Source organism: Urocampus carinirostris, chromosome 16, assembly GCF_059441175.1.
Source record: "Urocampus carinirostris isolate Australia breed hairy pipefish chromosome 16, RoL_Ucar_1.0, whole genome shotgun sequence".
In the NCBI taxonomy this organism is placed as follows: Eukaryota; Metazoa; Chordata; class Actinopteri; order Syngnathiformes; family Syngnathidae; genus Urocampus; species Urocampus carinirostris.
In genome coordinates this window covers 32,744,084-32,771,841 of record NC_142364.1, presented here as the reverse complement: position 1 = coordinate 32,771,841, position 27,758 = coordinate 32,744,084, and the positions used below count along the sequence as shown (strand labels likewise).

General features: G+C 39.0%; 1 protein-coding gene across 1 annotated transcript; it reads left to right on the top strand.

Annotated features, from left to right (window-relative positions):
* Positions 1–745: 745 nt before the first annotated feature.
* LOC148351107 (excitatory amino acid transporter 1-like) lies at positions 746–19,769 on the top strand. The gene is made up of 10 exons (XM_088355820.1): positions 746–880; positions 3,058–3,200; positions 3,269–3,406; positions 7,121–7,325; positions 7,408–7,450; positions 10,635–10,915; positions 10,991–11,224; positions 11,303–11,497; positions 12,631–12,765; positions 18,625–19,769. Exons 2-10 carry the CDS (start codon positions 3,062–3,064, stop codon positions 18,833–18,835), a joined length of 1,581 nt encoding a protein of 526 aa, XP_088211946.1. The 5' UTR covers positions 746–880; positions 3,058–3,061; the 3' UTR covers positions 18,836–19,769.
* The last annotated feature ends 7,989 nt before the right edge of the window (positions 19,770–27,758 follow it).

The following is a 27,758-nucleotide window of genomic DNA, read 5'->3' as shown; positions in this document are numbered from 1 at the left end:
TTCAGGTGAATTGGCCGGTCCAAATTGTCCCTAGGTGTGAATGAGCGAATGAGTGTCCCTGTGTGCCCTGCGATTGGCTGGCAACCAGTTCAGGGTGTCCCCTGCCCACTGCCCGCAGATGGCTGGGATGGGCTCCAGCCCCCCCGCGACCCTAATGAGGATAAGCGGTACGGCTAATGAGAGAGATGAGATATATATATATATATATATATATATATATATATATATATATATATATATATATATATTTATATTTATATATATATATATATATATATATATATATATATATATATATATATATATATATTTATATTTTTTTTTAATCCACAGAAGGTTCTCTTAAAAATGTCTGAGTAGACAGACTAACATTTACACAGACTTACAGTATAATTTATTGCTGATCATTCGATGATCTGATTGAATGGTTGTTTTTAAAAATAGACATTGCTACAGTTACTGGTTGCCAGCGAAGAAAGAAAAAGAAAGAAAATTCCAAATGTAAAAAGTAATTCATCACAGCTAGCAGAGGGTATTTAATACAAAGGAAGACAAAAAAATGCTGTAAAGAAGATAACGGGACTAGGTTTTGCATTAATATGTGTCACCGGGATAGATGATAATTGAAGGATCATTTATATTGTCCTCCTTTTTGGTGTCCTGCCCTGTCTCTTTTGCTCTCCCCTCCCAGTTATATTCTAAGAAGGAGAGCAGCATCTCTCCTCCTATTCTGTGTTCAGTAGTTCATCACTCTATACTCTCCAATTGTAATAGAATCCAGACTTTTTTTTTCTTTCCAATTTCAAGGTAACCCTCACCTCAGAAGACCCAAAGATACAATTTTCGGAGATCAGAAGATACAAGGAAGACATTTTCTCAGGTATTTATCTTTATGTTCGTCCGTCCATCCATCTTTTCACCTACAAACCTACTCGTATTCACCTACCAACCAACTTCCCCACCTACCTGCCCACCTACCCGAACCCCTACCTACTTACCTACCTACCTACCACCCTACATGTTTTTTATCGCTCATTTTTAATAATGAATGTTAAACCAAACTTAAATCACCAATAAATACACCATCTAAGTCAGGGTGGGCCAACTATTGCTCGCGAGCGATCTGTGGCCCATCAGGCTATTTCATCCGGCCTGCAAAAAAAAAAGTTATACTTTCAAAAGTGTAGCTTATAATCGGGTACGCCTTATAGATCATAAATATCGTAAATGAAATTGGAAATGCACAATTACAACTAAATGCTTTTATATACAGTAACCAGTCATACTGTATACTATATGTTAATTTAGTTAATTTATTTGTGAAACCACATTTTCTAATATTTATGTTCAATGAAATCATTGTTTTAGTCTGTCGTCTGTACAGCGCTTTGAGACTTCTTTTGATTAAGGGCTGTACAAATAAACATGAGTTGACTTGACTACAGTATATTTTCTGCTGTTTGATTTTATGTAAAGCTCGCTCTTACTGCAGTTTCAACTACATGCACCTTATTCTCTGGTGCACCTTCTGTACAAAATATATTTCGCAAAGGATTATTTTTAAAGATGTGCCTTAAAATCAGGTGTGCTTTAAAGTCTGAAAAAATGTTAAGGATAATATTACTAATATGTAAAAAAAATAGAAATAAAAAAAAAGGATTAGTAACTTAAATGTTCTGATTTTGTGCTCCCTTGTTCCCTGTGTCCCTAACATTCAAATAGCTGGCTACATCTTTCTTCACTTGCTATTTTTCTCATATTTTTATTTTATTTATCAATACACTTATCAAATTTTATGAACAAAACTTTCCAGGCTAGCCGTATTGCATTTGGAGTTTTTAATTGCATATCATTGATTTAGTGATTTAAAAACGGACATGTTATATTACTTCGTTTATTCTGAGCTGTTCAAAACCAATTTGGATAACATGTTTTTTCATAGATAAAATCATATATACATAATATGGTCTTGTAAATGTCTACAAGTTTGTTTATTATAAATGCAAATTATAACTTGAGGGACTGTGATGAATTCAAAATCCCAAAGGTGAGAACCACCAGGAGAAGTATGTGTGTGTCTGTGTGTGGAGTCAGACTTTGGAATAATTTGCAAAATGAAATCAAACAATGTCCAAATATCCATGTGTTCAAATTTAAATACAAAAAAGCATTACTGGCGAAATACAGAGATGAAGAAAATGGGATATGAGGGAGACTGGAAATACTGCACTTCAAACTATGGCTAACTTGTTGTTATTGTGCTATTATCACATCAGAACTGTTATAAGTATTGTGTTTATTTTTATTGATATTATCACTGGTGCCGCAGTGACATTATGCGCATTATGACGTTGAGGGATGGGTATTGCGAAGATTAGTGTATAAAATATGTGATTATTGTAACTATTATAATTATTGATATCTGACCTATGTAATAAGTATATCCATGAGATTTTGTTGTATTAGACACAAGAGGAGCTATCTATAAAATGTATTTAATAGGGAAGATAAAGGGGTAGGAAAAATAAGCATCTGCTTCTGACTACCCCTTTTCGAACATGTTGTGTGACATTATTTCGTTGTTGACTCATTGTTTTTGTCCTGTTTTTATTTTTATGTTCGAAATAAAGTTTTCATTCATTCATTCATTCATTCATTCATTCATTCATTCATTCATTCAATGCATATCATCTCTGCTATTCACAAAAGACTTGTCTCAATTTTTTTTTGTCATTATTTATTTATGCCTGTGCAAAAATTGCAATCAAACAAAATGCCCAAAAATATAATAAATAGAATATTTATTTTTGAAATGGCAGCTGCGATACGAGACAAATTTGATAGGTTGTTAGGTATTCCTACAGTATCTATTCCCTTCATATATTGCAGAGGTATCAGATTAAAGGAAAAACAAAAAATGATCTATAATTCTTTTCCTCCTGGCCCTTTTGCCATTTTTTTTCAACCCAATGCCACTCACGATTCAAAAAGTTTGGCAACCCCAAATCTAGATCCACATGTCAAAAATGATGATGGTAAATTTTTGGTCCATTCTAGAAGGATGCAGCGTTTCCGGGAAGGCATCCACATACGCACTATGAAAGCCAAGAGAAAAGTGGAAGAGATCTCCAAAGAGGACGTTCAAAAGTTCTTCAAAAAGAATGCCTTTGTTCTTTTCACTGTTGCTGCGGTTATAATAGGTATGGGTGTCTCATCCAAATAGACTTGATCAGTCATGTGATATGGACAAAGTTTTACTTCTTCCTAGGAATCATTCTGGGATTTGCATTGCGTCCCTATAAGATGTCTTATCGTGAGGTGAAGTACTTCTCGTTTCCCGGGGAGCTACTGATGAGAATGCTTCAGATGCTTGTTTTACCTTTATTGGTCTCCAGCCTAATAACAGGTAATGTTTACATTCTTGGTCATACAGTGGGGCGAATAAGTATTCAGTCAACCACCAATCAACAAGGGTAAACCTCGACTATGAGAGACGGTATGTGAAAAAAAACAGAAAATCCAATGGGTCGATTTTTAAAGAATTCATTTGCAAATTAGAGTGGAAAATAAATATTTGGTCACTACAAAAAGGTCTAACTTCTAAGAAGGTCTAACGAGACTCCACTCGTTACCTGTATTAATGTCACCTGTTTTAACTCATAATAGTTTTAAAGAAACGTGTTCGCAACCTCAGTAGGCCACACTCCAAACTCCACTACGGCCAAGGCCAAACAGCTGTTGGAGGACACCAGAGACAACATTGTAGACCTGCATCCGGCTGGCAAGACTGAATCTGCAATAGGAAAAACGCTTGGTGTAAAGAAATCAACAGTGGAAGCAATTTTTAGAATATGGAAGACATACAAGACCACTGATAATCTTCCTTGATCGGCAAGATCTTAACTAAGGGCGTCAGAGTGATAACAAGAACGATGAGCAAAAATCCTAAAACCACACGGGGGGGACCTAGTGAATGACCTACAGAGAGCTGGGACCACATTAACAAAGGCTACTAGTAGTAACACATTGCGCCGCCAGGGACTCAGATCCTGTACTACCAGACATGTACCCTGCTGAAGCCTGTACACGTCTAGGCTTGTTTGCGGTTCGCTGGATAGTGATACAGAAGAGGATTGGGAGAATGGGTTTTGGTCAGATGAAACCAAAATATAACTTTTTGGTACAGACACAGGTTTTCATGTTTGGAGCAGAAAGAACACTGAATTGCATCCGAAGAACACCAAACCCACTGTGAAGCATAGGGGTAGAGCAGGGGTGTCAAACTCATATTAACTCGGGGGCCACACGATAGAACAAACGTTCTGTCGGGGGCCGGACTAGTAGATTAAAGAGAAAGAAAAAGAGAGATACAGAAATAAGAGAAAGAGGGAGGCAAAAGGAGAGAGGGCAGGACAAAGAAAGAAAAAGAGGGAGGGAGGGAGAGAGCGTGAGAAACAAAAGATAAAAAGTCGTGAGAGAGGGTGAAAAGAAAGGGAGAAGAAGAAAGAAATCCAAAGAGAAATAGAAAGACAGAAGGAGAGAAAGGAGAAAAGAAAGCGCGAAGGGTATGAAGAGAGAAAGAGAAAAGTGAGTAAAGGAAAAAAGGAAGTCAGAGCAAAAGAGGTTCAAAGACACACAGAGAGAAAGAGACAAAGAGCAACAAAGGAATAGAAAAAGAGAGACACAGAGAGTGAAAGAGACAGAGACAGAATGGGAGAAAAGGGGTGGAAGAGAAAGATAGAGAGAAATAAATACAAGTACAGTGTCTTTGTGAGAGGCACCTGGCTTTGGCAACATCAAATTGACATATTTCAACCTGCAGCTTGTTTTTCTCTTGCGCTTCTCTGAGTGTTGTCTCGCGAGCCGGATTCAATCCCTTAGCGGGCCTGATCTGGCCCGCTGGCCGCCTGTTTGACACCTGTGGGGTAGAGACATCTGGCTTTGAAACTGTTTTTCTGTAAAGGGACCAGGATGACTGATCTGTGTAAAGGATAAAATGAATGGGACCATTTATCAAGAGATTTTGAGTGAAAATCTCTTTTCATCAGCATTGGCATTGAAGATGAGACGTGGCTGGGTATTTCACCTTGACAATAATCTCAAACTCACAGCCAGGGCAACAAAGGAGTGGCTTCATAGGAAGCATTTAAGGTCCTGAAATGGCCTAGCCAGTCTAGATCTGAAGCCCATGGAAAATCTTTGGAAAGAGTTGAAAGTCAGTGTTGCCTAACGAAAACCCCAAAACATCACTACTCTAGAAAAGATCTGCATGGAGGAATGGGCCAAAAAACAGCTACAGTGTGTGAAAAGCTTGTGAAGAGTTACAGAAAATATTTGGCTTCCGTTATTGCCAAAAAAAAGGGTGCATAACAAAGCATTAAAATTAACTTTTGATTTTGACCAAATATTTATTTTCCACCATGATTTGCAAATAAATTATCTAAAAATCCGACCAAGTGATTTTCGTTTTTATTTCCACATGCTGTCTCTTGTAGTTGATGTTTACCCATGTTGACAATTACAGCCCTGTCCAATAGTTTGAAGTGGCAGAACTGCCACAATTATTGTTTAACTAAATACCTATTTGCCCCACTGCAAATCTGCTGGTGGATAAGGGATAAATTTGTAATAAGTATTTTGGTAGATATTTATGAAGTCGTATTTTTCAGCTCTATTCTGGCACAATACAATCAACAAAAACTGTGTTGTTTATCAAAATGAGTAGGCAGAAACAACAGCTTCTACCACCATTATTATAAATTTTACACACAGTTGTACATGGTTGAAGCTGTTTTCACAAGATGGTAGGAAGCGCTGGTTGGGTAAAATGTGCTGGTATTGTCACAGAGGGCTGATTGGAGCAAAATACACTAACCCATAACTTCTGCTTGAAAAATTAATTATCATTGAATAAATTAAACTTTCCTGCCTTGAGTTAGTTTAAAATCATAATAAACACGTCACCAAAAGTATTTCATTTTTTAATTGGACAATTACATTGCCAAGTTTCACAGTACAAAAGGTGAATACAATATTGCTATTAGAACTGTTTCAGAACAAAAGCTATTAAGGTCAAACTAAAAAAGCAGCAATGTAAAAGAAAAAACAAATATTGTATAACAATGTCACCCTAAGAACTGAAATACCTTCCATTGGACAATATTATGAAAATCAAAGTCGGTGATGCAAATAAATTCTCAAATGTCTCTCCTTGACTGCAGTCCCATAGAGACAACGGATTTACAGGTTGTTGTTCAAGAACAGTTACATGTTGATATTTTAGTTGCAGCTAGTTGCTCTCTGCAGCGTGAGCTTTTATGCAATGTGTTAATGTGAATGTATGGTGCTGCCTTAGTAGCAGACCAATTTACCCCAAAAAATACATCTGGCACGGTCCATTTCTGTAGTTAAAAAATGTCTACACTGTGCTGCACCTCCTGTTTGCCTCTGTTATTTTTAGCTTTTGGTAAGGGGACGGCGTATAGATTTGGCTCTCTCTTCTGCCTGGAAGGCAGAACGCAGCAGTAGGCCAGGTAGGGAAAGGTGCTTGAAGTGTTCCTCTCGGTTAAGCACACAGACATAAATTATTGTGGATGAGGGCGCTGATTGAGAGAGAGCAGGGCTTCGCTATTTACATAGACAAACAGCGCTTTGCGGAGATTTTTGGAATAACAACGTATCAAATATAGGACAATATTAGCGATCTGATCGAAGTATTTGCTTAACTTGATTTTTTTACAGTATGTTCTTTGAGTTTTCATCATAAAGTGTCTCTTAACAGTGAACATAGATGGTTTAATGAGCTTCCATATAAAGGATTTTTTAGTGATGTACAACCAAAACTGTGTCTGTTGGTGTGGAACCTTGACTGTAAACTGTAGTTGAGACTGTGCCCTAAATATATACTGGACCGAACCTTCCAAGTATTTATTGTTGTCCCGACTTTGCTACATTTGGCTTTATTTGCAGCATACTAGTGTAGAATTGTGCATGTTTAATATTGTCTCTGACTCAAATGTACAGATGGTATATGGCTCGCAAGCCATTGGTTACCGATCCTTGGTTTATGAGGAGTTTGCATTCCTTAAAAAGTATCATCTTTTGACCTTGTGTGCATTAGGAATGGCAGCGCTGGACAGCAAAGCCTCTGGGAAAATGGGCATGAGAGCTGTTATCTACTACATGACCACTACCTTCATTGCAGTCTTTATTGGCATCCTGATTGTTCTTATCATCCACCCTGGAAAAGGATCCAAAGATGAGTTTGGAAAGCAACAGATGATCGAACAAGTCAGTCCAGCTGATGCCTTTTTGGATCTAATCAGGTAGCTCACAATTAAGTAAGCGTAAACATAGCATGATGTATTATAGTTCACCCATTTTTTAATCGTTAACATTTCACTTCAGAAATATGTTCCCACCTAATTTGGTCCAAGCCTGCACACAACAGGTGAGCCAACAAGTTGATAATCCATACACACAAATATGGGTGCGGGGGTTTCTGGAATGGGGCATATTACTGTTTTGTGTTATATTTGTAAATTTCTTAAAACCCGTTTCAGTCTTTCACACATTATTTTGGGCTTTCTAAAAAAATTATGAATTGCAGGAGTAGATTATTCCAGTGTTTTTCAACCACTGTGCTGCGACACACCAGCGTGAGATTTTGTCAGGTGTGCCATGGAAAATCATCCAATTTGTGTGCCTGTGTGGTCTAGGGCTTGGCAAAGTAATCGAGTAGTACTTTTCCATACCTTAAGCGGCAGCAGCAGCAGGTAGCTAATATCTTTGTGCTTGGAGACAGGCAAATGGTCATAAACTGTGGGTCATGACAGAAATAACACGATCTCGGATACATGTGGCTGAAATAAGTTTCCTCCGCAGGGTGGCTGGGCTCTCCCTTAGAGATAAGGTGAGAAGCTCAGTCATCTGGGAGGGACTCTGTGTAGAGCCACTGCTCCTCCGCATTAAGAGGAGTCAGTTGAGGTGGCTCTGGCATCTGATAAGGATGCCTCCTGGACGCCTCCCTCTGGCAGGAGGCCCCGGGACGACCCAGGACACGCTGGAGAGACTACGTCTCGAAGCTGGCCGGGGAACGCCTCAGGATCCCGCCGGGTGAGCTGGATGCAGTGTCTTGGGATTGGGAGGTCTGGGCTTCCCTGCTGAGGCTGCTTCCCCCTGAACCCGACCCCGGATTAGCGGAAGATAATGTATATATATATATATATATATATATATATATATATATATATATATCTCATCTCATTAGCCGTACCGCTTATACACATTAGGGTCGCAGGGGGGCTGGAGCCCATCCCAGCCATCTTCGGGCAGTGGGCAGGGGACACCCTGAACTGGTTGCCAGCCAATCGCAGGGCACACGGGGACAGACAACTCATTCGCTCATTCACACCTAGGGACAATTTGGAACGGCCAATTCACCTGAAATGCATGTTTTTGGAATGTGGGAGGAAACCGGAGTGCCCGGAGGAAACCCACGCAAGCACGGGGAGAACATACAAACTCCGCACAGAAAGTCTGGAGCTGGATTTGAAACCACGACAGGTTCCCATGACATGAACTGTGCCGCACAAGCGCTAACCACTGCGCCGCCGTGCTGCCCTATATATATATATATATATATATATATATATATATATATATATATATATATATATATATATATATAATATAATATATATATATATATATATATATATATATATATATATATATATATATATATATATATTATATATATATATATATATATATATATACTGGACTGTCTCAGAAAATTTGAATATTGTGATAAAGTTCTTTATTTTCTGTAATGCAATTAAAAAAACAAAAATGTCATACATTCTGGATTCATTACACATCAACTGAACTATTTCAAGCCTTTTATTATTTTAATATTGCTGAATTTGGCTTACAGCTTAAGAAAACTCAAAAATCCTATCTCAAAATATTAGAATATCATGAAAAAGTATACAAGTAGGCTATTCAACTAATCACCTGAATCATCTAATTAACTCGAAACACCTTGCGAGGGTTTCCTGAGCCTTAAAAACACTCAGCTTGGTTCAGTAAACTAAATCACAAGTATGGGGAAGACTGCTGTCCAGAGGACCATCATTGATACCCTCCATCAGGAGGGTAAGACACAAAAGGAAAATTCTCAAAGAGCAGGCTGTTCACAGAGTGCAGTTTCAAAGCATATCCACAAAAAGTCTGTTAGAAGGGAAAAATGTGGCCGGAAACGCTGCACAACCAAGAGAGATGACCGCAGCCTTAACAAAATTGTGACGAAGAGCCGCTTCCAGATTTTGGGGGAGCTTCAAAGACAGTGGGCTGAAGCTGGAGTCCAGGTATCAAAAGCCTCAGTTCACAGACGTGTCCGGGAAGTGGGCTACAATAGCCGTATTCCCATGGTCAAGCCACTTCTGAACTCAAGACAACGGAAGAAGCGTCTGACTTGTTCTATGGAGAAGAAGCACTGGACAGTTGCAGAGTGGTCCAAAGTCCTCTTTTCAGACAAAGCAAGTTTTGAATTTCATTTGGAAGTCAAGGCGCCAGAGTCTGGAGAAAGGCTGGAGAGGAGCAAAATCCAAGTTGCTTGAAATCCAGTGTGAAGTTCCCACAGTCAGTAATGGTTTGGGGAGCCATGTCAGCTGCTGGTGTTGGTCCACTGTGTTTCATCAAGTCCAGAGTAAATGCAACTGTGTACCAAGAGATTTTAGAGCACTACATGCTTCCATCTGCTGAAAAGCACTATGGAGATGAGGATTTCATTTTCCAGCATGATCTGGCACTTGCCCACAGTGCCAAAACCACCAGTAACTGGTGCACTGACCATGGCATCACTGTCCTTGATTGGCCTGCTAATTCCCCTGACCTGAACCCCATCGAGAATTTGTGGGGTATAGTTAAGAAGAAGATGAAAGACACCAGACCTACAAATGCAAATGAGCTGAAGGCCGCTATCGAAGCATCCTGGGCATCAATAACACCTCAGCAATGCCACAGGCTGATTGCCTCCATGCCACGCCGGATTGATGCAGTAATCCGTGCAAAAGGATTCCCAACCAAGTACTGAGTGCATCAATGGACATTTTCAAATGTTTGATTTAGTTTTGCTGTTATAAAATTATTATTTTACTTGGTCTGAGGAAGTATTCTAGTATTTTGAGATAGGATTTTTGAGTTTTTTTCAGCTGTAAGACAAAATCAGCAATATTCAAATAATAAAAGGCTTGAAATAGTTCAGTTGATGTGTAATGAATCCAGAATGTATGACATTTTTGTTTTTTTAATTGCATTACAGAAAATAAAGAACTTTATCACAATATGCTAATTTTCTGAGACAGTCCAGTATATATATATATATATATATATATATATATATATATATATATATATATATATATATATATTGTGATGAAGTTTCTTATTTTTTGTAATGCAATTGAAAAAAACATCTAAACTCTTGATTCATCATCAATCCACTAAAATAAGTGTTTTATTATTTTCACGGATGCTAATTAGTTAAATAGCCTATGTTTATATGCTATTCTAATATTTTGAGATGGGATTTTTGAGTTTATACTGTAATAAACCTGTTTTTTGTCTAGTTCAAAACCAAATATGGAAAACGAGTCATTCACGTGACCATGACTGTTAACGACACCTTCTTTAATACAACTAATTCCACCAATGAAGTCATGGAGATCACAAGAGAAGAAGTGATACCAGTGCCTGGTCAAGTAAATGGAGTAAATGCACTAGGATTGGTGGTCTTCTCTATGTGTTTTGGGCTGATAATTGGCAACATGAAGGAACATGGACAACTCCTAAGGGAGTTTTTCGACAGCCTTAATGAAGCCATTATGCAGCTCGTTGCTCTCATAATGTGGTAAGAAACAACTTTACTTTCTTACATTTGGTTTTCAACCACATTTCTCCTAGCTTTAGTCTTTTCTGCTTTCAGGTATGCTCCCATTGGTATCCTGTTCCTTATTGCAGGAAAAATAGTCGAGATGGATGATCTTACACAAATGGGTGGCCAGTTGGGCATGTACACCATCACGGTTATCATCGGTCTAATGATCCATGCCATTCTTATTCTTCCTACATTGTATTTTGTCATCACTCGGCAGAATCCTTTCATTTTCATTGCCGGGCTTCTGCAAGCTCTGGTCACGGCACTGGGCACCTCATCCAGGTGGGATCTAAAAATAAGATTTGATTTTATTAGACTCCGGTTTTTAATGTAAACACGTTTCAATTCTTTGCTGTCTAGCTCGGCTACCCTCCCTGTCACATTCAAATGTCTGGAGGAGAACAACAAAATTGACAAGCGAATTACTCGTTTTGTGTTGCCGGTCGGAGCCACGATCAACATGGACGGCACCGCTCTCTATGAAGCGTTGGCTGCCATCTTTATTGCCCAGGTCAACAACATGGAGATGAACTTTGGTCAGATCATTACAATTAGGTAAGAAGAGACAACAGTGGACAACAGTTAAATGAAACATTGTATCGTTCAATGTAAGATGTTTGGGTCTGGCGTACCTTCTACCGTCATATGGCCCCAACCGGGGTTTGAACTGGGCATAGATGTCACACATCTGTACTCAGTTTTCCCTAACCTTTTAAATGGACATTTTGATCAGTAAACTTTGTCAGGTCATTGTGTCGTTTCATTCCAACACCACGCCACGTTTGTTTGTTTCTGGTTTTCGTTGATACTTTGCTTATTGCAGCTTTCATATCCATTTTTGGTAAATCTTTCTTGTTTGGACTTTTGTTGGTCCGTTTTTTAACATATCACTTGTTTTGTGCCCCCTTGTTCTGTTGTTATGTTGGGCCATTTTATTTGGTAATAAATACCATCATTGTTTGAGCACCCTTTGTTTCCAGTTCCCCCCACATGGATCCCTCACCCCCAAACTTAACATAACACAATCAATTATTTTTGTATACCATTAACGTTTTTTCTCATTAACTTTACAGGATTACAACTTTATTTAAAAGCATTTTTATGTTGCACACTACAGGGGACAATATTGAAGTTTATTGTGCGTTAGTTTTAACTGTTTTTATTCCTTTTCTCATTGGCATTACCTTTGTTTACATTCGCCATGTCCATTTTGCTTCTCTCTTTCTCTCTCTCTCGCTCTCTCTCTCTCTCTCTCTCTGTGTGAAAGAGAACTATGCTCCATAGTTAAAATTTGTGAGCACATTTTTGATGGACTACAAGCAACTTTTAGTAGCATATTTGGTGTTTGAGTTATCCAAAAGTAATCAAAAGTAATCAAGTTACATTACTTTAATATTATTAGTATTTGGATTACATTACTGATTACCTTTTTTGAACAGGTAATTAGTTACTGTATCGGATTACATTTTTAAAGTAATCCCTTCAACCCTGGTATATATTTTAGATATATTTTCACAGTTTCACGCGGTTGATTGTTCAGGGTGGTGATGGCCCTGGGGCAGAAACTCTCTCTGGAACTCTTTGTCTTTGTTTTAGGGGACCTGTAGAGCATACCAGAGGGCTCCTCTGCTCTGGAGTATTGTATTGTCCAAAAATATATGAAAACTCATTGTCTGCTCTTTAATCAGTATTACAGCAACTGCAGCTAGTATTGGGGCAGCTGGAATCCCACAAGCAGGCCTGGTCACCATGGTGATCGTATTGACCTCTGTTGGACTTCCCACTGATGACATCACTCTGATCATTGCAGTTGATTGGTTCCTGTGAGTACTTTGATCCTTCAAAAACATGTTTTGTATATTTTATGTTGTACAGTAAAGAGCAGCGACTTCCTCCGCTGTCACATGAAGAGATAAATCATCTTTGTCATTTAAAAGGTCAAAAACGTCTTTTTCTCTACTACCACCTAGTGACACAGTTTTCTTCACTCCCTGAAGTCCTGCTCTACATCTTTCCTTTTGTGTTGAGTATTTTCTGGAGTAGGGTTTAACATAGAAACATAATTAGGTTTCCCAAATTAATATTTCCAATTAGGAGACCCTTCTCAAAGATTGCCGTTAACTGGGGCAATGCGGAAAAATCAGTCTCTCGTCAACATGGATGATCCCAATATAAAGGCTTACCCTTAATACTCAGGAAAATAACCAGTTTCAATAAAACACAGAACAAGAAAATTCTAACATTCCCCCAGTGAATGAATGGCCCTTATTTAGTTAATTTTACTCTGATAAGAGTTGTTATTTTACACTACCCTGCAATGAGGAGTAGGGTGGGCAATGTTTGGAATTCTGGTATCGATTGTATCCATGTAAAATCGGGATAATATTGAATAATACCGATTCAATACCAATACTTTTTGCTTGGAAATTCCCTTATCAGTAAATAATTGACCACCCCTTGGTACGTAAGATTTTAACTATGATAGACAAAGCACAAATAAAATAGGCAATATAAATGTTTTATTTTTGATTTAACAACTACAATGTAAACTTTGACAGAGTAAAAAATGAAATGCTTCTACTGTGATTGTTTAAGAACAAAAATCAGGAGAGTCAAAATAAAAAGTCAAACTGTAACTAAAATACAAATATAACAAAGTCCACATGACAACAGTAATACCTTTCATTGCACAATATTTGGTAAATAAATTCAGAAAGTGCGGATAGTGTAAACAACACAATGTAAAAAACCATCAGTGTATAAAAATAAAATGAATTTACTGCAACTGTTAAATTAAATCAAGCCCTATCCTAAATCTATTGCACCCACGTCATCTTGGAAGGGGGAATCACCACTTGTGAGGCCCCTTCTCAAGGTTTCCTATTTTTCTCATGCTGAGGTTTTGAGTTTTTGCTTGCCCGCATGATGGTTTAAGATCAGGGGATGGTGTAATTGTAACCTGTGCAATCCTTTGAGACATTTTGTGATTAAGGGCTTTACAAATAAATGTGACTTTAACAGCAAAAGTCTGGAGAATCAAATAAAAAAAGCAGCAATGTAACGAAAATACAAATACTATATGACAATGTTACCTAGACAACTGAAGCATCTTCCACAATATTTTGAAAATAAAGTCAGTATTGCAAGTAAAGTGTTATCACTGTTGGATGAAATTTGAAAGTTATATTGTATGTGTAATCTTAAAATCTTTTCAAAAACATCTTTGGTTTAAATGGGAAGACAGTATCGATCCAAAGACAAATGATCTGGTCCAAGTACACGATCAATACTGATAATATTGAAATTTGGATCAATCCACCCACCCTTACAAATGACTGTTTGTCAAGCTTTACTCTATGAAAAAAATGACACCCTTGGTAATGTTAAAATTCAACATTGAATAGTTCAGAGTTAACGTGTGCAGTTTAAATCCTATTCAACACTGTTTTTTTTAATTACCCCAGTGTTTTTAAATGCACTCTTACTAGTGGTAAATCTTAATAATGCAAAAACACAAGATTATACATGATATCATGAACCGGAACAGGATCAGGACCCAAATGCGTGACGTTTCTCACACAAGCTTATTTTACAGGAAATGGGGAGTCATGCATGTTAGGCAGCGGTCTGGTGTGGAAAGACAGGAAGCCAGAGACCGACGAGTTTGATTCCAATTGCCTGAGCAGATATCGGACAGATGGGGTCGATACTGGACAGGACGGGACAGACAGGATTGATATTGAAACAGGATATCGAAATTAAACAGGACAAAATAGCCGGGAACGAAACTAGAAACGGATATTAAACAGGACAAAGTAAACGGGAACAATACCGGACAGGAAAAACCAACAAGAAACAGGACCGAGTCAGAACCAAAAATTCTACACGAACAAACAAATTAATAATTTTTCCTGAACGAATCAGATCCCTCATGCTAGAACGTAGTAGGCACTGCTTTCAAGCGTAAATTATTTTGTACACTTTCAAAAGAGAAATGTTTTCAACACTTCCAAAAGTCAATACTTTTCTACACTGGAAAGGTATTTTACTCGTACCGATTTTGTGTTAACGCTAAAATGACTATGTAGCTTAAGTGTAAAACCTATGTGAATTTTATTTTGGTTATTTGGAGGTTGTTTTGTTCCCTTGTACTCTGTTTATATTGGAAGAGCCCCAGAGGGGTAAAAACACTTTGACAGTGCATATTTTACTCAAATTTAATGTGTAAAGCAGGGGTCGGGAACTTTTTCGACCCAATGGGCCGTAAAAGCAAAAATATTTCGATTTCTTATTTTTTAGAGAGCCAGAGCAGTGATATTATAAGACAAAATTCAACAAAGCCACTCTACGGACAAAACCTATTTATCTAGAACATTGAGACATTTAGGGCAGCTCGGCGGCTGAGTGGTAAATCCAGCTACCAGCTTTCCTGTGCTGAGTTTGCATGTTCTCCCCATGCCTGCGTGGGTTTCCTCCGGGTGCTCAGGTTTCCTCCCACATTCCAAAAACATGCATGTCAGGTTAATTGGCCGGTCAAAATTGTACCAAGGTGTAAATGAACATGTGAGTTGTCTGTCTCTGTGTGCCCTGCGACTGGCTGGTAACAAGTTCAGGGTGTCCCTGAACTATCCAATGACAGATGGGATGGGCTCCAGCACCCCCGCAACCCTGCTGAGCATAAGCAGCGCAGATAATGGAAGGATGGATGGATTGTGGCATTTCATGATTTGATCAAATCTATGAAATAATCATGATACCAGGGCCTGTGTCCCATATCATAATTCTATCTATCTATCTACCTTGGTCATATCCTTCAAGAGGGGTGACCGACAGCAAGACAAACACCTATCATAATATAGCTTAAAATTTGACTCCCTCCTGCATTTACTTAAAAGTGTTGAGGCTCATTTAGACCATCATTTTTGCCCTAGATAATAGTTTTACAACAAGGTGCGAGCAATGTTCTTGAGTAAAAATGTCACAAAATACTGCAAACGAGGATACCAACGTATTTACCTTTGGTGCAGTCGACACTGGGTGAGGGGAAGAAGCAGTATCCAATCAAATTGCTCCCGGGACTTTGTTGGAGTTTTTTGGTTTCTACAGGGAGTGCAGAATTATTAGGCAAGTTGTATTTTTGAGGATTAATTTTATTATTGAACAACAACCATGTTCTTAATGAACCCAAAAGTCTCATTAATATCAAAGCTGAATATTTTGGAAGTTGGAGTGGGGCTTTTTTAGTTTTAGCTATTTTAGGAGGATATCTGTGTGTGCAGGTGACTATTACTGTGCATAATTATTAGGCAACTTAACAAAAAACAAATGTATACCCATTTCAATTATTTATTTTCATCAGGGAAACCAATATAACAGCTCAACATTCACAAATATACATTTCTGACATTCAAAAACAAAACAAAAACAAATCAGTGACCAATATAGCCACCTTTCTTTGCAAGGACACTCAAAAGCCTGCCATCCATGGATTCTGTCAGTGCTTTGATCTGTTCACGATCAACATTGCGGGCAGCAGCAACCACAGCCTCCCAGACACTGTTCAGAGAGGTGTACTGTTTTCCCTCCTTGTAAATCTCACATTTGATGAGGGACCACAGGTTCTCTATGGGGTTCAGATCAGGTGAACAAGGAGGCCATGTCATTAGTTTTTCTTCTTTTAGACCCTTTCTTGCCAGCCACGCTGTGGAGTACTTGGATGCGTGTGATGGAGCGTTGTCCTGCATGAAAATTATGTTTTTCTTGAAGGATGCGGACTTCTTCCTGTACCACTGCTTAAAGAAGGTGTCTTCCAGAAACTGGCAGTAGGACTGGGAGTTGAGCTTGAGTCCATTCTCAACCCGAAAAGGCCCCACAAGCTCATCTTTGATGATACCAGCCCATACCAGTACCCCACATCCACCTTGCTGGCGTCTGAGGCGGACTGGAGCTCTCTGCCCTTTACCGATCCAGCCACGGGCCCATCCATCTGGCCCATCAAGACTCACTCTCATTTCATCAGTCCATAAAACCTTAGTCTTGGCCCAGTCTTGACGTTTCAGCTTGTGTGTCTTGTTCAGTGGTGGTCGTTTTTCAGCCTTTCTTACCTTGGCCATGTCTCTGAGTATTGCACACCTTGTGCTTTTGGGCACTCCAGTGATGTTGCAGCTCTGAAATATGGCAAAACTGGTGGCAAGTGGCATCTTGGCAGCTGTACGCTTGACTTTTCTCAGTTCACGGGCAGTTATTTTGCGCCTTGGTTTTTCTACACGCTTCTTGCGACCCTGTTGACTATTTTGAATGTAACGCTTGATTGTTCGATGATCACGCTTCAGAAGCTTGGCAATTTTAAGAGTGCTGCATCCCTCTGCAAGATATCTCACTATTTTTGACTTTTCAGAGCCTGTCAAGTCCCTCTTCTGACCCATTTTGCCAAAGGAAAGGAAGTTGCCTAATAATTATGCACACCTGATATAGGGTGTTGATGTCATTAGACCACACCCCTTCTCATTACAGAGATGCACATCACCTGATATGCTTAAATGAGTATTTTGACCACATCATCCTCTTTATGCATGTTGTCTTACTCCAAGCTGTATAGGCTCGAAAGCCTACTACCAATTAAGCATTACAGAGATGCACATCACCTGATATGCTTAATTGGTTGGCTGGCAAGAAAGGGTCTAAAAGAAGAAAAACTAATGACATGGCCTCCTTGTTCACCTGATCTGAACCCCATAGAGAACCTGTGGTCCCTCATCAAATGTGAGATTTACAAGGAGGGAAAACAGTACACCTCTCTGAACAGTGTCTGGGAGGCTGTGGTTGCTGCTGCACGCAATGTTGATCGTGAACAGATCAAAGCACTGACAGAATCCATGGATGGCAGGCTTTTGAGTGTCCTTGCAAAGAAAGGTGGCTATATTTGTCACTGATTTGTTTTTGTTTTGTTTTTGAATGTCAGAAATGTATATTTGTGAATGTTGAGCTGTTATATTGGTTTCCCTGATGAAAATAAATAATTGAAACGGGTATACATTTGTTTTTTGTTAAGTTGCCTAATAATTATGCACAGTAATAGTCACCTGCACACACAGATATCCTCCTAAAATAGCTAAAACTAAAAAAGCCCCACTCCAACTTCCAAAATATTCAGCTTTGATATTAATGAGACTTTTGGGTTCATTAAGAACATGGTTGTTGTTCAATAATAAAATTAATCCTCAAAAATACAACTTGCCTAATAATTTTGCACTCCCTGTACAGTTAGTTCTGTGGGTGTACATCATAAAGTGTCTCATAATATACATTGTTTATGAACTTCCATATAAAGGATTATTTGGCGATGTACAACCCAAAAAGGGTCTGTTGGTGTGACACCTTGATAATGTAAACTGTAGTTGAGACTTCGGCCTATATATACTGGACCGAACTTCACTCAGAACTGGCTCTCTCCCGGCTTTGCATGTGCTACTTTTACCTTCGCATGTAACAATGCACTAGACATTTCATAGTGTGTTTTTTTTTTTTATCTCTGAGTCAAATGTACTCATGAAAAGAGCCGTATATCCTGTGAGCCATAAGTTTCCGACCCCTGTTGTAGAGCACAATAGAACAGAATTATATCAGAAATTATTTGCATTGCTGGGAAACTTGCAGACAGTCCTCTATCTCTTGTGTGACAGCGACCGCTTGCGTACTACTACCAACGTTTTGGGCGATTCCATCGGAGCCGGCATCATTGAGTTCCTCTCTCGCCATGAACTTCGCAGCAGGGATGTGGAGATGGGAAACTCTGTGCTGGAGGAGAAAGAGAGGAAGAAACCTTACAAGCTCATCTCACAGGATAGCGATTTGGAGAATGACAAACGTGGCCACAACGAATCAAGCATGTAGTTCTCCCTGACAATCTGCTCCCATCTAATGCTAATTTGTTGTTTTGAAAGGTGCTGTGCAACCCTTTGGTTTTCCCCTTGCTCAACAAGTGATCATTTGTACATTCCTTTTAAATCTGAAATCACAAAGACCGCTCTACTTATATTGCCAAAGCCTAGTGTTATTTCTTATTCTACTTGAAAGAATGCTGTTTTATCAATTATCAGATCGCTGAAAAGGTGAGTTCGCAATAAGATAATTCAAAAGAAGCGCAACACTGTTTTTAAAATATAACAAAAACACTCAAAAGGTGGGAGGAAAGTGATTGTGTCAAACCACACTGCAAAATAATTCTCTTTTATTATATTGGCAGAAAAAAATGACAGTTATAATTTGTAATATGAAAAGACATCAATGGATTTTGAGCATGCAAGGAGAAAAAAAGAGGACCAAACAATGAGATAAGAAACTCCACTCTGTTCCAAACGCCCTCTCCTGAACCATTTCTTTTAATCAAATCCTGGTGTTGAAAGCAGATTTACACTAAAAAAGGTGAGGTGTTATAAGCAAAATGATAAACTGACATCCTTTGGGTAAGGATTTATTTTATGCAGTGTCAAATTACAAAAATACTCTACATCAGCTAAATAAAACCTTTTAACTTATTCTAGGGTATTATTTCATTTTATTCTAAAAATAATTTAAAATATTGTAAAATTTGATGAAAAAAAATACACTTGAATAAAAAAGTTTTCCTGCTAATGAGGTACTATTATTTATTTTGCAGTGTACAAAAATTACAATTCATGTTTTTCTGTATACGTTTTTAACATTATTACATGTAAAGGTTGACATTTGTTTTTTAATATGATTCCTATAGGATATAATACAAATATTAAGGAAGCAAGCTGTTGTTAAGAAAATGTATCAGCAAAATAAAAAAAATGTTTGCATATTTTTCATCTGTCTTTGTGCCCTATGTTTATATTGCTTATTTGCTTGAGCTCTAGTCCCCGAACCTTGTTGGAATGCTTTTTTAAATGTACAGTGTGTATTGTTTAGCATCAGCTGTGGCCTTGGGGTAGGGCGTCTTTGGTCCGAGCCCTGGCTGAGTCATACCCAAGGCTCACAATATTGGTACCCATTGCCTCCCTGCTTGGCCCTTAGCATTAGGGGTTGGAATTGGGGGTTTGGTCACCTAATGACTCTTGACAGCAGGTCGTGCAACACATACTGGATATGGAAGCTGACCTCAGTAAGATGGTTTTAAGGCGAAGCAACCAGTTCAGGGTGTCCCCTGCCCATTGATGGCTGGGATGGGCTCCAGCCCCCCCGCACCCCTAATAAGGATAAGCGGTGCAGATAATGAGATGAGATTTTTTTTTGTTTTTTTATGAAGGGGCATCGCTACTTCGCAGATTTTCACTTTTAGCGGGTGGTTTTGTTCCCCATTAACCGGGTCTAAAAATAATAATTCAAAAAAAAATAAAAATAAAAAAATATATATACATATTTTTTTTTTGAAGGTGCGCCGCTACTTCGCGGATTTTCACTTATCGCGGGTGGTTTTGGTCCCCATTAACTGCAATAACCGAGATCTTACTGTAATTACAATGAATGACTGGGATAGTCCAATTACGTGTTGTATCCAAAAGATGGTGCTATTAAACCACCAAGTGAGTGTTCACACTTGTCGATATAGTTTCCTTTTGCCTAGATATAATGAACACAAAACTACGGTGGTTTTACCTTTTTTTGAGCAATAATCATAATGACACAGTTGATATATTGACTCATGGCTTCAGGAGATTGACTTACGCATATTTACTCAGTTTGGACATGCCAACCTGTGACTCGTAGTGTGTTTTCTTCGCTGTGAGGTGTCTCACTGGAGGTGTTTCACAATGCCAGCTGTTGAACTTGGTGGATCTACACTGGATGTTGAAGTTGAAATACCTCCTCGTCTCTGTTATCTGTCTTTGGTGAGAGGAGAAGCAACAGAATCAAATTGAAGGAGATGAATCTACAGGATATGTCGTAAACAATTTAATAGAAGACAGGGTTGATACAAGAGACACATACCAAATTACAACATAGAGTGGGCTACAACACAGCATTGTTAACAAATACTTGAGAAAAAACTTTCTACATTCAACAATAGCAAACAAAGTCAGTGTCCATTGCAAGCAAAACAGAGACAGCTTGTAGAATACAACAAAACCTTGAAGAAGGGTTTTTCAAATCTTCGTGTCATGTGAGAGGAAAAGCGTGCATAACAGATTGAAATTTGAAGTGTACAAAGTATAGATGGTCGATTTTTTTCCAGAAAAAGAAAATATGAACCATTCCATTGTAGCTTTTGCTTTATGTTTTGGATCATTGTCTTGTTGAAAGACAAATCTCCGTCCCAGTCTCAGGTCTTTTTCAGACTCCATCAGGTTTTCTTCCAGAATGGTCCTGTATTTGGCTCCATTCATCTTCCCATCAATTTTAACCATCTTCCCTGTCCCTGCTGAAGAAAAGCAGGCCCAAACCATGATGCTGCTACCACCATGTTTGACTTTGGGGATGGTGTGTTGAGGGTGATGAGCTGTGCTGCTTTTACGCCAAACATAACGTCTTGCATTGTTGCCAAAAAGTTCGATTTTTTTGGTCTCATCTGACCAGAGCACCTTCTTCCACATGTTTGGCATGTGGTAAACTTCAAAGAACTCTTTTTATGGATATCTTTAAGAAATGGTTTCCTTCTTGCCACTCTTCCATAAAGGCCAGATTTGTGCAGTATACGACTGATTGTTGTCCTATGGACAGATTCTCCCACCTCAGCTGTAGCCCTCTGCAGTTCATCTAGATTGATCCTGGGCCACTTGGCTGAATCTCTGATCAGTTTTCTCCTTGTATGAGCTCAAAGTTAAGGCGGACGGCCTGATCTTGGTAGATTTGCAGTGGTCTGATACTCCTTCCATTTCAATATTGTTGCTTGCAAAGTGCTCTGTGGGATGTTTAAAGCTTGGGAAATCTTTTTGTATCCAAATCCAGCTTTAAACTTCTCCACAACAGTACCTCGGACCTGCCTGGTGTGTTAAACAGACCTCTGAGACCATCACAGTGCAGGTGCATTTATACAGAGACTTGATTACACACAGGTGGATTCCATTTATCATCATCGTTAGTCATTTAGATCAACATTGAATCATTCAGAGATCCTCACTGAACCTCTGGACAGAGTTTGCTGCACTCAAAGTAAAGGAGCTGAATAATTTTGCACTCGGTCAAAAATCTAGGTGTTATATTTGATCCTAATCTGTTGTTTCAGTTACATGTGAAAAATATTACTAGAATAGCCTTCTACCACCTCCGTAATATTGCAAAGAAGATTCGTTCGATGCTGTCCCAATCAGATGCAGAGATTTTATTTCATGCGTTTATTACTTCTCGGCTTGATTACTGTAATGTATTGCTTTCTGGTCTCCCGATGTCTAGCATTAAAAGTTTGCAGCTGGTTCAGAATGCAGCAGCTAGACTTTTGACTAAGACCAAAAAGTTTGAGCATATTACTCCTGTATTGGCCAACTTGCACTGGCTCCCAGTCCACTTAAGGTGTGACTTCAAGGTTCTCTTATTAACATATAAATGTTTGCATGGGCTTGCACCCTCTTATCTCTCCGATTTGATTTCCCCCTATGTTCCTGCACGGAGTTTGCGCTCGGAAAATGCCGGTCTACTTGTGACTCCGAGAGCCAAGAAGTCTGCAGGCTCGAGAGCGTTCTCCATCCGGGCCCCGGTGTTATGGAACGCCCTGCCTCTGGAGATAAGATTTGCAACCTCAACGGAAGTTTTTAAATCGAGGCTTAAGACACACTTCTATTCCAAACCATATGATTGATGCCCACCTCATATTCTGTTTTGTCCTGTCTTTTTCCGACGCCTGCCTGGCTGATACGAAGGAGAAGGATGATTTGGGATGGGTCAGCGGACCAGCGTCTGACCTGCAGCATGTCAACCCCTGCATTTACCAGCTGGCAGAGACGGGAGGCAGCGTCGTGGCCGTCATAGACTTTCTGGACTGGTTTGCAGGCTGATGTCTTGCACTTTCCGGACATTTTCAACATCTTACCTAATGTTTACTATTATGTGTACAGTAATGCTAATTGTAATTCACCCTGGTCAGTCCTGGAAGGGGGATTACCACATGTGAGGTCCTTTCTCAAGGTTTCTCTTTTCTCCTCACACTGAGGTTTTTGAGTTGTTCCTTGCCTGCATGCTTGTTTAAGATCAGGTAATTGTGTAATTTTGTAATTGTAATCCTGTGCAGTCCTTTGAGACATTTTTGTGATTAAGGGCTATATAAATAAATGTGACTTGACTTGAAATGTGACACCAGTACAGTGCTCTCGTTTGCCCGCGTCCCTGCGTCCTAGACGCATAATTTTTGCTGGGGACGCATAGTGTCAAATCAACGTGCGTCCCCGGGACGCAACTTTTTTGACACAAAATTGTCATCATAATCCGGTTACATTTTTTAAACAAAGATTACCGCACTTGGTCTCGCGGTTCGAGTTTACGTCTGCATGCCGATCTCGCCAAACGAGATCTCGTTGCTTCGAGATTACGTCATTGTTGTTGTGGTTGTCGTTGAGTGAAGGTGAAGGTTAAGTAAAATCAACACAAAATTGGTAGTAATGAGTCGAAACATGCAGAAAAGTGATAACAACGGCAATAATTCAGGCATGAAAAAACGGCGGACAAATTCGTGTGTTGAAGCGAACGATTCGATGAAAGAATATAAACAAAAGAATACTCCTAGCAAGAAAAGGACTTTTCTGCCAAAATTGACTAAATTCTATTCCTGGTTACGATATGAGGAGGATGATAATGGATTGGACCCTGAGAAAGCATTACAACTGTGGCGGGAGAGCAAACCACGAAGAATATATGAACTGAAAAATATGAAGTGATAATGGCTTTGTATTACCAATTAACTGTGATGACTAAAACTGCCTGAATGTATAGATTAATATTTCAGCAATATTATTTTGTGTGTAAAAATATATATATTTATATATATATACATACATATATGTATACATATATATGTATATATATATATATATTATATATATATATATATATATATATATATATATATATATATATATATATATATATATATATATATATATATAATATATATATATATAATATATATATATATATATATAATATATATATATATATATATATATATTATATTATATATATATATATATATATATATATATATATATATATATATATATATATATATATATATATATATATATATATATATATATATATATATATATATTCCAAAGCTTATGATTGATGACTAGTTTACAGGCTGGGGGTGTCGTTGCTGTCATGCACTTTCCGGACATTTTCAATATCTTACCTAGTGTTTACTATTGTGTGTACAGTAATGCTAATCGTGATTCACCCTGGTCAATCCTGGAAGGGGGATTACCACATGTGAGGTCCTTTCTCAAGGTTTCTCTTTTTTCCTCACACTGAGGTTTTTGAGTTGTTCCTAGCCCGCATGCTGGTTTAAGATCAGGTAATTGTGCAATTTTGTAAGTGTAATCCTGTGCAGTCCTTTGAGACATTTTTGTGATTAAGGGCTATATAAATAAATGTGACTTGACTTGACTTGAATCATGAACATGAATTCAAGGATGAGTCCTTGAAGGCGCAGACATTAAAACGTTCTGTGTTCAGGTACGGCAAACAAACACAGAAAACCTTTGTCACTGCTAAAAACAACATTTCTCACTGCAAAGTAAAGCACAGAAATTAATTTACATGAAATAGGCGTTCTTTTCAAGCTCCGAGGTTTTGTTCGGTGCCTTGCCTAACAGGTAGACAATCAAAAACAGGAATAAAACACATCCCCATGTCAGCCAGAAGTGTTGAACGTCGAGAGGAGGAGCTGGCAGAAAGCGTGTGCGTGCGTGTGTGAGTTTCAATTCGATATTTTCTGCAATAAGATTTCATTGGTGAATAGTATGGTAGCTGTCCATATTACTTGTTTTTTGATTGTAGTTCATAGTTGATGAAGAATGGTTGATTCGTGTGGTAAAAAGTTTAAGTCATGGATGTTCACAGGCCTTTCCACGCGTTGCTCACATTAATTTTTTAGTTTATTGATGAACAAGAATAGTGCTAGATAAATAGGTCAGTTATACGATTTCAATGTATCCATGCTGTATATTTGGACTAGTGTAAAATTACAGCTCAGTTGGATATGAAAAATGTTGTGCGAGTCATTAATCTTGGTGTGGCAAACTGATTTACAAGGAAATTTGAAAGTGGCGCTCCACACCAAAAAGGTTGCCAACCCCCTGCTCAACATCCTCTTCACCCACAAGTGCGTCGCCCCCGACAGGGACAACATCATCCTGAAGTTCGCCGACGACACTGCAGTTATAGGTTGCAACACTGCAGAGGATGAAGCGGCCTACAGGAGGGAATTGGCGAGTCTGGTGACATGGTGCGAGGAAAACAACGTCACCCTCAATAGGGACAAGACAAAGGAGTTGATAGTGGACATGAGGGAGAGGAGGAAAACTCATCAGCCACTATTTATCCAGGAGCTTGAAGTAGAGTGGTGAGAAGCTTTAAGTACCTGGGCGTGCACATCGCTGAGGACGTCACATGGACCCTTAACACTACACAGCTGATCAGGAAAGATCAACAGCGACTGTACTTCCTGAGGAGGCTGAAGAAGTTTGGAATGTCAAGAAAGATCCTCAGCAACGTCTATGGCTGCATCGTGGAGAGCCTCCTGACCGGCTGCATCACTGTTTGGTACGGCAGTATCACAGCCATGGACCACAAACGCCTGCAGAGAGTGGTTAAGAATGTTAGGAGGGTCACTAGGACTCAACTGCCCTCTCTGCATAGCATATACCACCGCAGAGTCAACTGGAGGGCTGCCTCCATCATTAAGGAGCCCACCCACCCACAACACGGACTGTTTACACTCCTACCCTCAGGAAGGAGGTCGAGTGTGAAATGCAGGACATCCCGTCTAAAGAACTCTTTTTACCCCTCTGCTATCAGACTTTTAAACGGCTGCTAATCGAACAACACACCACAGACACGTTCAGTACCTTACAAACACTTTGTTACACTACGGTCACTTTAAACTGGACCATACTTGGACTATTTTTGCACTACAGTCACTTTCAACTGTGTTTTATCTTATTTTTATCTTATTACCTTAACTCATCTTTAGTTAATCTTGTATTTTTATCTTTTGATATCCGAAATATTCTTTTATGTATACATGTATATAGTTTCTTAGATTTATTACGCTGGCAACTGTGTGGACAGCAAAGTAAGAATTTCATTGTGCAGGGAATTGTGGTTCTTTACTGTGCATATAACAATAAACTTTGAATTTTGAAAATGGCTAGGAGGTTTTACTGAACCTTCTTTAATTCGCCCTGTTTGACCAATTATTGGTCAGTAGTGCCCCAACATCGCTGATCATTCAGGGGTCAGCAGTGACTGACGTCATGTTTTAAGTCCCCGTTCCATGCTCTAGAACCTCAACAGAGATTATACCAAAAACCGTGGGCCCAAGGACCAAGAAACAGGTACTTATTTACAATGGAAAACCAAAACAGGCGGGGCGAGGCGAGGCGAGGGAGGCTGGATCTGTGTAGTAGAAAAGAGTCTTTAGAGGAATGTGCCACACACACAGCACTGGCTACCTTTACATGCATGGAATAGTCCTACTTAGATTAGATTCAGGCCTTTGGACCAATCTGAATGAATCGTTTACATGACAAACAATCAAGGATACATGGTGTTTTGCAAGCTTTCCAATTAGAAGTGGAAAAGCTGGAAGAAGGTTGTTACACGTTTAAGCGTTTTACATTTCTTTTTTTATATCAAATCAAGGATTTATTTTATTCAGGTCACTCAGCACAATCAAAAAAGAACCAGGCTTGTTTCTTCCTTGATTCAAAAGTGTGCTCCACTGCTGAGCCTCCTGTTTTTACAATTTGTGCTCCTTTACAATAAAATTGACCCGGAGTAATCAACCAATAAACTTGAAGCCTGTTTAGTGAGTTAGTTGTTGCCATATATCTTTTATGTCTGTACTACAAGTCCATAGTTCTTAGAGACATCAACAAGTAAAACAAAATATTCTATTTCAATCAGATTATGTCCCAAGTAAATATATCCAGTATCCCCACTTCAAGGGCTGCATCCCAGAAAGCCCAAAACCAAAACCAAAGTCTAAAAAATCATTGGGGACAAAGGCATTCAAGTGCGTAGAGTGCCATCATTGAGGCTTTGGGCAGAACTCGGCTGTAGTTTGGGTTGCTGAAGGCAGCCACTGAACAGTTTCTGGTGCTGGACAATTTACTGGCAGCAGCATCCATCGGGTAACAGCTGTCAGTGCCATATCAGTATACTGCAAAGCCAGATGAGCAGCTGGGTCATACTGTGTAGGGTTGGATGATTGTCATAGGACATGCACTGTCTGTCAAGGACCCACCCAGGGTTATGTGAAAGCACAGTGCACGTATTAGTGTAGTAATGGAGATCCTTTTTTCCGACAGGTTTTGGTGCACAGGAAGTCAGGTAGCTAGGCAACAATCCCTGTACACGATGCAGGCAAGGGGTCGGTGTTGAGGTGCACATAATCACAGAAGACCAATAGTTTGTCTCATGATAGGAGGGGCAGGCAAACAATGCTTGGGTAGGCAACAAATTAGCACAGAGGAAAGGGAGCACAGTGTTTAAATAGTGATGAAGGAGAGTTGTTATAGGAGGGAAATCAGGACCGCATCAATGAGAAGAAAAATTTAACCTGGAAGTGACCAAATGATGTTAGTTGAGAGAGATAGAGAGGACACAGTGAGGGAACCTACAAGACACAGTAACCTGA